At 40.8% G+C, this 14,121-nt stretch overlaps 1 protein-coding gene across 1 annotated transcript; it reads right to left on the reverse strand.

Moving 5' to 3' along the window:
* Window positions 1-2,101: 2,101 nt before the first annotated feature.
* Window positions 2,102-12,110, reverse strand: shox (short stature homeobox). The gene is given in 7 exon segments (XM_017410085.3): window positions 2,102-3,988; window positions 4,409-4,547; window positions 4,550-4,621; window positions 6,240-6,328; window positions 6,485-6,542; window positions 9,931-10,139; window positions 11,621-12,110. Coding segments are annotated over 7 exon segments (1,011 nt in total). The 5' UTR covers window positions 11,868-12,110; the 3' UTR covers window positions 2,102-3,791.
* Between the last annotated feature and the right edge of the window lie 2,011 nt (window positions 12,111-14,121).

Consider the following 14,121-nt stretch of genomic DNA (forward strand, 5'->3'; position numbering starts at 1 on the left):
AGGCTGCGACAGCCCACATTCCATCTGATCATAGCTGTGTGTGACATTTCAAAGAGGATTATGAGAATGAAATGTGATAAAAACTATTTTCACGTGACCCCTGAGCACTTGACCTCTGCTAGGCCAGTGCAGCAAAGCACCAAGGTGCACATTTCTCTCAAACCAGACAGACCAACAAACGGAAGACAAAAAAAAAGAAAGAAAATTGGATCAGCAGCACTTTCTGGAAATCAAAACTAGTACTTGAAAATATGTTTGTTCACCACAAAACATCAAATCAGTAAAGGATCTATAACTTTGAACAACACAACATGAAACCTTATCATATGTAAGATCATATTTATGCTTAATATTAACCAAAGTTATCCACTAAATGTCCCCACATTCCCTCTCTTTCTCATACACCCTCACTCCCCCCTCTTCTATTAATATATTATTGTGTATTTGTTACCCGTGGCCAACCTAAATAGCTTATGTGCTCGAACATGTTGACAAAGCAGCCATGGCTCATTGGAGGTTGATGGATGGCTGTATGCTGCCTTGCTAATTATTAGTACACATAAAAGGATGCTGTTATTTCCAGACCAGGGCCCCAACCAGAGGGGTCAGCGGGTAAATACAGAGCCATCAGTCTGCGACTATATCACTCAATCTTGATGTATGGGCAAAGAGGTACAAATTAAATGTGTGGCGACCTTCTTGGGGGTACGACACTCAACAGAACGCCATTTGGGCTAATTTTGTGTACGAGTTTTAAACAATAAGCCACTATAGCACATGGAGTAATTACTTTGTACACACACATCTGGAATCAGGCTCCCAGAGGAAATGAATACACTTGAAGAAAAACTTTTTAGTTGTGCAGAATTTAGTATGTGTAGGGAGAACAAGTGGGGGGAACGACTGTGCATATATTTGGGTTGGCTTGAAACATTTATGACCTCCTTGTGTCTACTGCTAAAACAATATCTTACCTGTTGCAGATGGTTTTGAACAACCTTAGTTTGGAGGAATAGAGTTAATTATGACTGGACTGGTGAGCAAACAGATAGTCCAGATGAGTGGATTGCTGCCATCTTAAAAAAATTTAATCTCAAAGGTTTCTAAGCAGTGTATGTAACACTTTTTACATTGCTGTTAGTTTAGTATTACAAGGTTATTTACATAAAGCTTTATGGGGAGGGGGTTAGCAAGGGTAAATAGCAACAGCATCAGCCAGCTGTAGCACTTCCTTTGCAACCTGGGACACTTCTGGAAGTAATATAATATTTCTGCCGGTATAACTGTAATGAGTAATTGATGGTGACGTAAAAGTTTGTATAATAATGTTTGCATGAACCATTATGTAGTTTTGGAGATTAAAGTTGTTTCAGACCAATCCACTTTGGTCTTGGCCCTGCTTAGATGAGCCATTAGCTCGTCAATACAGTCAGAATAAAACTCAGTTTCTCCAAACCGAGGATGTTGAATGAACTATTTACAACAGGTAAGATAATAATTGTTCATAACCTTTAGACAGAACCCCACTTTTAAAGATCCAGACTATTGCTTTGAGGTAAAAAAAAACCCAACATTCTCTTTTTATGCACATACAGAAGATTTCTTCTTTTTCTTCTACTGTTTTCCACTTTTACATACTTTCCTCTTTAGTTACACAAGTCTTACTTCAAATTGATGACATTAAAGCCCAAAGTGACACAGAGAGCCCTTCTCTCAGTGTCTCACTTTGATTAGCTGTGGGAATCAGGTTGCATCTGGACTTTACAACAACACAGATTTGTATAGCTGGATGTGAAGATCTGGGCCAGCAGGCAAAGATTCTACGTAAATGTCACCTCTGGACCAAAATCGGTCCACAGGTTCGAGACAGTCGCTAAGCTCCACCCACAGAATGATGCTCGACAAGCAGAGAGAATAAACCTGCATCTTGCAAGATGCCAGATGTTACAGAAAGACTGCTGCAGAAAGTATGGTTAAAATTATTGACAGTCATGATTGCGTTTGTGTTACAAAACATGGTTCCCTGACAGGAATAATTTAACCATCAAACAAGTCTTTTTTTCTATGTGGCTTTTAAAAAGCATTTTAAAACTCAAGTACAAATATTTATAGCTTTATTGATAGTTTACTTGTACAAGATGTACATTCATATTTCATTAATCAAAAGGGGAGAAAGAAACAAAACAACCGTACGATGATTCATGTTTAGGCATGCTTGCATATGAAATGGAAATCATTTGAATGGGTACAACAAATTCCATGGAGTATTGTTTTTAGCTCAACCATCCCTGAAATCTCTGTAAACTCGGACACGCTACATTATTAGTGTTGTTATTATGATTTTTTTTGTTGTTGTTGCTGTTTTTAAAGCAAACAATGCACTACAGCCACACCTCCTAATTCAAACTCAACACTTAAAAAAACATACAAAAATAAATGCAAAGCCATGTAAAAATGTACACTTGTAGTTCAACTATTTCATCTCTCATAAACTTTCAGACAAAAATAATAAATAAAACACCCATATGTTTAATTTAAAGTGGAGACATTAGATAAACATTTTTAAAATGGAGGTCTGTTAACGAAAAGAAAATGTCTGGAGGCTGCCAGAGGTACCTGAAACTGATCTACCTGTCGAGCGCAGCAGTGTTTGAAACCATTTGGAAAGTACAGTTTGAGTTATCTGGAAAATAATAATAGTAAAACGTCACAAACGACATGCAAAATTAAGCTAATTATGTTGCAAATAAACTGGCTGGTTTGGGTTTTATCGTGTTTATCGTACAAAATGTTAAAGCAAATTAGGTTTGCAATGGTAGCAGAGCCGTTGAGGTTTATTTTTGACTTTAGTTTTTGGGAAATCCAAAAAATGTGCTCGTGTTTTCCTCCACAGCTGTGCCTGGTGATACAAATCTTTTTGAATTACATGGAAATATGGCACCTGATTGTTGTTCTTTTTTCAAACAAATACCACTGAAAAACAAAGCTCCAACAGTGCATGAAAAACAACCAAAACAAGAAAATTCAATGGGATTTTTTATCATTGAAGCTTAACTGCTAGCTGTTTTTATTTTTTAATTTTTTTTTTACTTTTTTGTTGTTGTTGTTGTTGTTGTTGCTATTTACAGTATTGCACTTAAACTGCACACCATTGCATTTCAGTTTGACTGATGCTTTCTTCATATTTTCAGTATTACAAAAAGAAAAAACAAAAACATCCCAAATATACCCTTTGTTGATCACGTGAAAATATCAAACCCCACTCCCACCCCCGTCAGTTAGTAAAGTAGTATCCGCTTGTAGTGCCATTTGTAAACACCCACTAACAAGACCTGAAGTGCAAAGGCCATCTTCACTTCTTTACCCAAAATACAACACAACAAGATAGAAATAAAGACAGAGAGAGCGCGCGCTGCAAGGGGAGAGAATACAAACCAAGTCTCGCCATCAACAGACAATAAAGTCACTCTCCACCTCAGCAAAGAATATAAGGAATTGTCGCTTTTGCTACTGCACAAGTCCATAAGATTGTGATGGAGATGTTAGACTTTGAAAGGGTCGGATGGCAGTGTTAAAAAAAACGTCTGTCCCACAGAGGTCCTCCTTTAGAGCTCATGCACTTGGCAGCAGCAGGGAACACAGTGGTTTGGAGACAAATACGGCCTTCGTTTAGTTTTAAAAAGCTTTCTTCTTTTAATTGGGGGGGGATCGTAAAGGTGGGGAGCCGTTCCGTTAGTTCGGTGAGGTGGTGTGTGGGTCTGTCTCCCCCCAAAAACTCAACCCTCCGCGCATCAACAGACCAGCGTCAGCGAGACTCTGCTTTCAGCCCTGCTGCTGCCTGCCAGTTTGCTTTGTTCTAACGTCCTCTGGCCTGACGGGCTCCTGGCCCTCGGGGCCCTCAGACTGACATCCATATGTGTTTGTACGGTCCTTGGGATGTGATCTGTGCCTGGAGTGGACTGAGCCACTGGCCCCGCAGAAGTCCTGCCTGTTGGGCGAAAAGTGAAAGGTGATTTCATTGGTATTTAATTACCGTTCTCTACAAGTGGTTTGTTTTGGCAGCTGGTTTTGTGACAATTTTCTCGCTCCCGCCTCCTTTTTTTTTTCTTTTTTTTAATTTTCTTCCTTCACTGTTCTCCCCCACCTCACTTCCTCCTCCTCCTCCTCTCTCACACACACACCCGCTCTCCCCTCCCTCTCTCCCTCTCCACTCTCTCCTCTCTCTCTGTCTGTATGTGTTCCTCTCTTTCATTCCCCCTCAGTGTTTTTGTTTGTTTTAGTTTTAGCTGTGAGTGTCACGGCCCTTTTCACAGGCTCAGTCTGGTGTGAGAGGTGATTATGGGCATCAGGCGAGCGGAGGGGCAGCCCGGTGGGGTCAGAGTCCCAGAGCCTCCGTGTGTTTTCTTGCCTTGAGTCGCAGGTCGGCGATGCTCGAGTTCTTGCTGTTGCTTTTGGCTGCCGCCGCCACCGCCGCCGCCGCCGAGGCTGAGTCGGCGAGAGACGCAATTGGTAGTCCGAAGGGAGGGGGCGGGAACATCAGGTAGGGAGCATGAGCTGCCAGGTGAGGGTGCAGGTGAGGGTGGGAGTGTGTGACGCCGTCCAACTGGAGCTGTGCTTGAACCTGCGGATAAATATAAAGTCAGTCAGCGTGTGTGCAAATACAGAGTTTAAGATTTAAGTTTCACAGTCTGACACTATTAAATCCCCCCTCAAAGCTTGCTGCTTACGCTTTTTTCTAAGAAAACAGTAAAGGCCCTGCTCTCCTTTTTCATGTCAGCTATTCTAAAACTTAATGAATCATACATCGCTGTCAGACACCGCATCCAATTTAACCGTCAAGAATCAAAGTATTTCCAGGATCCCGAACAGATTTCTGTAATTCACACTGAGGACTTGGTTATACCCTTGGAAATACGCAGCCTTGTTATCCTGATTATGGATTCAATTGCATAAATAAACAATTTTTGCACTAAAAAGATTTGGAGTTATAAATATTTATTCAGACATATCCCTGAGTCAAGAGGAAAAAAAAAAGAAGAAGAAACCAGAAGGAGCATAGGATATCAGTTTTCACATTCTTGGCAATTATTTTATGAGAAGTAGGTGAAAATTAAGCATCAGCTTACTTCAGAGGGAGAGAGCTGAGCCTGTTGCCATTTCTCATGTGTTTCAAACACCGCAGGAAAGATGGAGGAAAACTCAAGTGTCTTAAGCTTTCTTCTCCAACCAAAATAGAACTATACAAAGTCAAAGTTTTAACTGAACTAAATCCTCGTTTTCTTACTTTGATTTCAGTCGAATTGGCATATTAAACACCAAAAAAAAAAAAAAAAAGAAATCACTTAAGCAGAAGTCAAATGAAAGGAAACATAACTCTGAAGCACAAGTTGCAAACAACAACATAAATCTCAACCATCAAGCAACAAACTGCAGCTCTGACTGATCATTTCCACCCGTTTGGTGCCACTGACGTCTAATTAAAATGCAGGAACACTAATGAAAGGACACGATGTGGTGGACTCATTCTAGTTTGTAAAATAAATCAGTCTGCTGCGGAATAAAACAAAATGTTCAAAATGTTTGTGTCAGGTTGTTTGTGACGTGGTTTTCATTGCGCAGTTGCGAGAAATCCCCCAAACATGAGTATGTTTCATGTATTTTACAAGTCCATAACTCTAACCCCAGCAGCCCACGTTTCATAAGCATATATTGGAATATTTGTATCCATGCACGCCTACGGCCACTTTCAGCCCCATGCAGCATGCCTCTCTCAGTATGCAGGCCTGCAGCCTCCGCCCCTGCCAGTGCAGCTCTACGCCAATATCCATCATTGCCCACTCCGTTTGCTGCTTTCATCATCCCCTTTTATGTGCTCACGCCTGCCGCGCCGCTGGCTTAATTAGGCCACCGCTTCTCACAGGGGTCAAGCGGACAACGCAGCCGTCACAAGCGGGAGTGTGAAGGAGGTGAAAGGTGCACTCTCCTTATTCGGCGTTCGACTCTTATGGCAGCTGCACACAGATACTGGGATTTCACAAATAAAAAGGGGCCTAAACACAAACTTTCCTCCCTGACTTTCCTTTTTTTTCTTTTTTTTTAAATCCTCAGCATTCACAAGCTGCAGAGTAATCAGATTTGTTTCTAATGTTTTATTCAACCTGAGCATGCACCCCCAGATTCATTATGTTAGAATTTTCCAGGCTCTGAGGACTTCTGAGAGGACGAAGAAGGCGCCCTACCTGTTGGAAGGGCATTCGGAGGGCGCCCATGTTGACATACGGAGCTACTCTGCACGCGTCCAGGTGACTGCCGCTGCCCAGGATGACACCTGGAGAGAAGGGAAAGATGTCTGTCAGACAGCCAGACAGTTGTTGTTATGTGAGATGGGGAGTTTTTTTGCAGCCAAACATTCTGACAGTAATAGTAATATTTATAGAATGCACAAATAAGATGGTTGAAAATAGGTGGAGGACGAGATATTTACCTTTGTGCATTTGGTTTTCTTGCTTTCGACATTTTGCTCTTCTGTTCTGAAACCAAACCTGCAATAAAACAGCAAAGTAATGTGTCAATGCTCTTCAGAGAAATTAATTTAAAGAAGCAATTGTTTAGAGGATAATTCCTCTCACTGAGTGGACTGCCTTACTGACTCCTTTTACTTTCTTAATTATTTATCATTTGTGATGAGTACACGTGTTCCTATTTCCTATATGTGTGTGTTGTTCTAAGCTGCTGCCTGTAGGACATTTATGTAAATGAGATTTTAAATCACAAAGGTTTTAATTTCCTGAATAAGTATATATATTTTTTTAAAAATAACTTTAATGTTGTTGTTTTCAAAGTGTTGGAATATTTCCATAATTAAAAGACTGGGTGGTTATTTGTTGAAAACAGGGAAAATTAAGTGATATACCCAGTTTTTTCTTACTTATTACAACATAAAAATTACAATTTGAAGGTGATGTGGCCTTTGCAGTGGTTTCTATAAACCTGTGGAATAATTTACCTCCTAATATTCAGGCCGCTGAGACTTCTGAGTCTTTAAAATCTCTGCTGAAGGCGCATCGATTTCCCCCTGACTTTTAATTTAAGTAGATATTGAAACCCAAATAAAGGTAAGGATTTTATGTTGTGTCTTTGGAATTTTTTTGAGCTTTTATTTCTTCTTTTAACGTCACTTGCATCTTAATACATTTTCATTGTTGCAGTTTAATGTTTTGTGTGACTAAACTGTGGAGCACTTTGGGTTGTTTTTATTGAATGTGCTATAAAAAATGTGACTTTTGGAAATAGCAAATAGAAAGAATTATCATATTCTTATTCTAGGAGTGTTGATTTATTATCATTATTATTATTTTGCTAGAAATCAAACAAAATACATTTCCATTTTCCCCATTGCAATAAAATTAATTCTAACAAAAAATAAATAATGAAAAGGTATGACAGAGTTTTCCAAACTCTACATACATTTAAAGCAGACTATAAGCCACCACAGTTAGACGTCATCATCCAGGAGGACCGTGATGATGTGTTGTCAAGATATCTAAAAGAAATGTCGTTAAGCATCCTCTAATGTGCTGGCTGTTTGAAGCTGCGGGCCGTGGCCTTACTGTTAATCATCATCAACTTAATTTGCCTGCTTGAATAACATTACACCCCCTCCCCCATCCCCCTCCCACACACACACACCCTCCTCCCATCAACCCCCCAGCAATGATTCTCATTCACAGATGCGGAAACAGAAACCGCAAAAGGGCGCAGAGGAATGGATGAGCTATTATTATTATTATTATTATTATTATTATTATTATTATTATTATTATTATTATTATTATTATTATGGTAGAGTAAGAATGGATGGGAGAAAAGGGTGTTCATAAAACCCCAGGTGATTACTCATTTGTTTATTTGTTTGTTTGTTTGTTTGTTTTGCACAGCAGCGATCCCTCAGATAAATCAGGGCTAATATTAGGCGGGCGCGCGAGATCAATTCCAATTACTTGCCAGTATGTTAAGCAAAGTGAACTACACCGGTTCGGACAGTTATTTCTTCATTAAGGAGCACTCAATGATGCGCTTCACAAATCCCCTAATCTCATTTCCGTTTTGATTTTTTATTAGAGACAGTGAATAATGACATTTAATTTAGCGGCGCGCCAGAAAGCCAAAGATATTAGTCGTAAGTGAATTAGTGCCTGCTCCTCACCGAGCTCTCATAACTTTCAATTAGATTCATTGACAGCTGCTCGGAGCGCAGCTCTCACAGCCTGCTGCTGCTGCTGCCGCCGCCGCGCGTAAAAACACCGAAAAAACTGCGCCACGTCTGCTCCACGAGGCCTTTCGGATGTGAGAAAACACACACAGCCACTCTGCCGATGCTTTATGAACTCCGCTCCGACCATAAATGAGTTTAATGAACACACTGGATCAGCTGTGGGTGCAGTTTTCTTCCTTCCCATCCCGCATCACACATATATATATATATCGTCAAAGCAACAATGTTCAGCTCCAAACGGCGCTCATAAAGCTCTATGATGGGGCTGATTCATCCGATTAGATCAATCTGAACAGCAGCACAGTTGCTCCACAATCGAATTATTTATACTCCGCGTTTTATGGGGGACACTACATCAACCCATGTGGCAGATATTACAAAGAAAATGAGGAGGGATACGAGCTGACTTCAGAGCGCGTGCCTTCGAGCAGCCATTCAGGCTCTTCATTCATTTTCATCATTGCTGGGGAGATTTTTTTTTTATTTATTTATTTGTATTTTTTTATATCTGTTCGGTCTGTATGAGACGCATGATGGAGTTCCTACAGGCCTTCTTACATCCCGGATGATATGCAGCAGTTTGCGCCATTTCTGACATGAACGACTGCAGCTAATAAACCCATGTTTTTACTAATTTATCTTATTATATCACAAAGCGAGCCACGAGACCGCGTGCCTCCTTCTAGTCTAATATTCTATTTAAGAGTCTGGAGCAAATTTTACAGCCCACAGAAAATTTGCAGTTTTTTTTTTTTTTCTACATAAATTTCAAACACGCCTCCCTGCTGGAGTCACGATAAACTGGAATTGTTAATACGTCTATATGACTTTTTAAAAAGAATTTTACACGAGTATTAGGATTCCTAATTAATTAGGATTAATTTGGAATTCTAATTAGTATTATTAGGGGAAAAAATCCTGATTTTTTTTTTCATAATTTATAAGCCCAGTTAGTAAAATTAAACTGCCTGCAAACGAACCAACCTCTTCCATCTTACATTTTAAATAATAATGGTGCAGGATACCTAGCTTATAAATCATCATCATTATCATCATTATCATCATCATCATCATCGTCATCATCATCATCATCATCATCATCATTTTTATTATTATTATTATTATTATTATTATTATTATTATTATTATTATTATTTGAACATGTGGTGGACGCATTTTTTTGGTGTTTTTGTTATTATTTTGGACATTTTCACAGGTTCCATCACAAGATGAACGAGGCATAAAAGTGTGCAGCAAAAATATAACAATGAAAGTATTAAATAAAAAAGCTACAGCAATGAAAGAACTAATGTTACATTTTTGTCGCATTGTTTTTAAGCAGAGAATTTAAAGTTTTCGGTGCAATGCGCATTCGTGTTTCTGCACAGCTGTGTTGGTGAATACGTTTAGGTACGTTTAGATCCTTAAATAAACTCCCATAATTCACAGGAGCTGCCCTAACTTAAAAAAAAGTCCAACAAAAAAAAATGTCTTCACAAGGTCAATAAAATCGCAGGTTGGTGCTTTCACTGCACTTGTCCCTGCAGAAATCTCTCGATTTCATATCTGAAAACAAGTCCTTTCTCAGGCAGCACCTCGGCGGCTGCCGGTTTTTCAGGTTTTAGCTCCTAAAAGCAGAATGTGGTGACTCTGACCTGCACCCTGGCCTCGGACAGTCCCAGTCTCTGGCTCAGCTCCTCCCTCATGAACGCGTCCGGGTAGTGCGTCTCGTCGAAGAGCCGCTCCAGCTCGTTGAGCTGCTCCAGGGTGAAGTTGGTGCGACTCCGCCGCTGCTTCAGTTTGCCCTGCGCGTCCTCGTCCTCCGACTTAACGTCCTCTTTTTTCTCCTTGCACTCATAGATGCCTGTTAAACGGTGCCGCGATTTTGGAGTGGGAGGGAAGGAGTGGAAAAAAGAAGAAAAAACAAAGCTTTTAATATTTTATCTTCCTAAAGGAGCCACACACACACAGACACACACACATCATCCTGGTCCCCTATAAAGAGCCAACACTGGGCTCTGCTAGGGGCCTCGGGGCCAGGCAGTTTTTAGGTACCAGCATAGGAACATTAAACAGCCTGTTTGCTCCAAACAGGTCTCCATAAATCAGCGCGTAAAGTCAGAGGCGTGAGAGCAGAAGTTGAGTCAGTGTGGCTGTCAGCCCCGACAGGGAGGATTTAGAGACACAACAGAGCTCAATTAAATGAAGCCTCTTTACACACCTCTGAAAATACTGAAGGTAATTTATGCTCTAAACAAAAAAAAAGGTTAACCCTGACTTCTTTTCTCTATTGAAACATTTAAATTGTCGTAATTGACGCCATTTTCCTTAAAAAGCGGCCCAGCTGAAGCTTTTCCTTTTTTAACAGGCTGTACAGTAAAATTACTGTTGCTATTATTAGTAACAGACATGTCAGCTGCTTGAATTATACAGCTCGGGTCTGTAGTGTTTGCATTTCCTGATGGGGAACTGTTTAATTCCGAAAAACGCATTTATTATTATCATTTTTATTTTATCAAAATATTCTCCTAAACGAGTCCTGATCTCTGACGGCTGGTTTTTATCAGAGAAGGCAGAGCAATCCAACAGACAGTTAAATAAATCCAAAAATAAAAGTATTTGGGGGAGCTGCTGCACATTGTGTGGCCGCTCAATGAGTCGAGGGCCTGCACTGGTGTTTTGGTATAAATGGACAACATTTTGTATCCCTCGGAGTTTGGCTGAAATCTTGTTTTAGTTCTCGCGCGAAACGGCGACTTTAAGAGCTCACGGTCTGGGGGAGACAAGTCATGGAGTTTTGAAGGAAAGTGTTAGCTAACATCTCAGAATTATAACCTTTAAATTCACTGACACAAAATGCACGACACGCAACGGAAAATAAAGTGGAGAAAAGCGTCGCGTAAAGTTGGCGGAACAGATTTACGCGCCTTTGGCACGAATTAATTAAGAAGTAGCCATTAAACTTAATGTGCGTAGATTATTACATAGATTTTTTTAAATGTAAAAATAAATGAATTTAAAAAATGAAATATAATATATGTAGAAGTAGAAAAGCTGGTCGTGTGTGTTTTGTTTTTGTTCGGCCAAAGAGTGGATGTGTGAAAACAATCATGAAACAGTTAAATCGACGGTCAAAGGAAAGGCCTGCCTCCTGCTGTGGCAAATAATCCCCGAACAGGGTGATAATATTCGTTAAAATGCCTAAACTAAACGCGTTCTTCTTTGATATGTAATTCTTTTTACGCACGGATTCATAAAAAGACACACGACACACACCGCGACGCATTCATTTAAAACTACAATGGTAGGTGTGTGTGTGTGTGTGGGGGGGGAATAAAAGCTCACCCTCCGTCGCCCTGGAAACATTAAAGTCCTTGAGTTTGTCCTTCTCCAGCTCCACGTGCTCCTTGTAGAGGTGCACGGGGCAGTGGTTGGTGTCCGTTATGTCCTGCAGGTTGCTCTCCGGGCTGCCCAGCTCCCGCGCCCGCGTCAAGCCGCTCTCCAAAACTTCCCTGTACGTGATGCTCTCCTTGGTGCTCTCCTTGCTCTTCTGATCGAAGGACTTCGACACGAATGCCGTAAGTTCTTCCATGGTCGGTGGGCTTCCTCTCTGTGCGCCGCTCAGTAGTGGTCCCGTTTCTTGTTCTTTTGGCTAATGGGGGGGCGCGCTGAAAAAGAAGAGGAGGAAGAAGAAGGAGTAGGAGGAGGGAAAACCAAAAAAAAAAAAGGGAAAAAAATCCACGTCTGCACGGAGAAAACGCTGTTTCTGCGGGCTGACAGCAGCAGCGGCGGCGGATAGAAGGGGTGGAGAAGGAGGTGAGATCACTCCTGCTGTTGTGACTGTGTATTTGAGAGCACACTATTTATACACGGCCACCTCAGCCCAGCCTCCCCTCACCACCGCCCCCCCACCACCACCACCACCCACTCTTCCCTCCGATCCCTGTGTCTTGAGCAATTACAGGCCGGCTCTACTTTGCAGAATTCAACTTTCAGCAGCTTTTTTTTTTTTCTTTCTTTCTTCCTTTCTTTCTTTCTCTCTTTTTTTCTTCTTCTCTCACAAATCAATGATGGAGCTGATGGAGGCGGTTAATTGAATTATGGCGGGGGGGGGGGGGGGGGGTCATTAAAACGCTCACTCCTGCAGGAGGCTGCATGGATGTGGCTGTTGTGTCTAATTAATTGGAGGAAAATTGAATTAACCTGATCGGGAGATGAAAATGCAGGGTTTGTGAAATTTCTCCTTGATTTTTTTTTCTCTGGAGTTATTTGTTGAACTGGAAAAGGAAAAAAAAAATGTGTTTGGGAACTCTTATCTAGTAAATCGACTTAAAAGTGTTAAACAAATTTTAAAAGCAGAGCTGTGCGCGTTTTATGGAGCAAAATGCGCGCACTGGGGGGGATTTGGGGTCACTGAAAACGAGCTAAATAATAATAACAATTAATCCCATTGCGCGACTGAAAATGTGAAAATGATAGTGTTTGAATATTAAATAAAATAATCAAGCATAAAGTTTCACTTTGCTCCAAAATCTATGTAGGCGTTTTTTAAATTCATTTAATATTTTATGAGTTGTTTCCAGCTGCAATCTGTAGGCAAATACAGTCACCTAAATCTATCTAGCGCTCATTTCTAAGGAGAGTTGGCTACTTTTAAAAGCAGTTCGTGCTTAACCATAAAATAACTTTGTAGTTAATATTTAGCTGTGCTAAAAGTTTTTTAATCCTTTGTGTTTTTTGGTGACAATTTCAATAAAAGTTCCCCTTTTTTATTTACAGGACTTTTCAGGAGAATAAAGGAGCCCAGAACGGTTTGTCTGAGTGGTTCATCAGTCCAGGACGCAAACACACAACACAGAAATATAGAGAGGAGTGGGATCCCCCCTCATCCCCCCACCCCACCCTCCTCCCCTCCTCCATCACCACTTACCACCACCCGTGGGTTTTGTCGCCCTGAGCGGCCCGCCGCGCTGAAACTCTCATATCTCAGCTCTCTAATGACTCAGTTTGATGTCTCTCCATTTATCAGCGAGCCTCGCTTCACTTCGGCGCGCCTGACTCACACGTCTCTCCCCTTTATAAGCCACGAACTGCGCCTCTTTTTTTTGTCCCTAATAGACCTAAATCCTCCTTTAAGACGCAAAATCTGCGCTGCGGGTCGTGCGCCACCGCCTTCCTCCCACAATAAGGAAGACAACAATCCACAATTCTGTTCATTCATTCATTTATTTATTTATTTTGCGATTAAATCAGGGGGCGATTTTCTTTTCCAGTCATGTCAGAATAACATGCTTGTATTTATTTGTTCGTATTGGTCATTTGTCTGAACACAGAAAAGACGTGGGACATTTTCCGTCAGTTGTTCCAAAACAGATGCGGTTGCGTTTTTGTTATTTTCTTCCCAATATTCTTTATTTTATTTTATTTTCAGCGGTGCATCCAACACATTTAATATTCCTTACTGCAACACACCATTCTTCCAGGATAATGAAGAAAAACACATCGCCCAAAGGCCTCCAAAGGCAGCGCCTGGTTATTATGAATGACGAACACGGCGCCCAATTAGAAGAAGACAAGGCGCAGCTCTGTACCTACTCAATATTTTAGTGTCATTACATTTTTCAGCTTTTTTTATTGTTGTTGTTTATTATACAAGCCGTAAACAGGTTCCTCAGCTCCTCTTTCTCTAAATATTTATTGCAGATAAACTCTTAGTCTCATTCAGACAGGAGGGACCTGTTTGTCCAATCAGAAGCAGCCTGGAGGAACATCAGAAAGGGATGCTCTTTACGCACCGACGCTGGTGTCGCTGCGGTTTATAGTGGCCAAAAAAAAAAAAAAAAAAA

Source organism: Kryptolebias marmoratus, linkage group LG6 (genome assembly GCF_001649575.2).
Source record: "Kryptolebias marmoratus isolate JLee-2015 linkage group LG6, ASM164957v2, whole genome shotgun sequence".
NCBI classification, from domain to species: domain Eukaryota; kingdom Metazoa; phylum Chordata; class Actinopteri; order Cyprinodontiformes; family Rivulidae; genus Kryptolebias; species Kryptolebias marmoratus.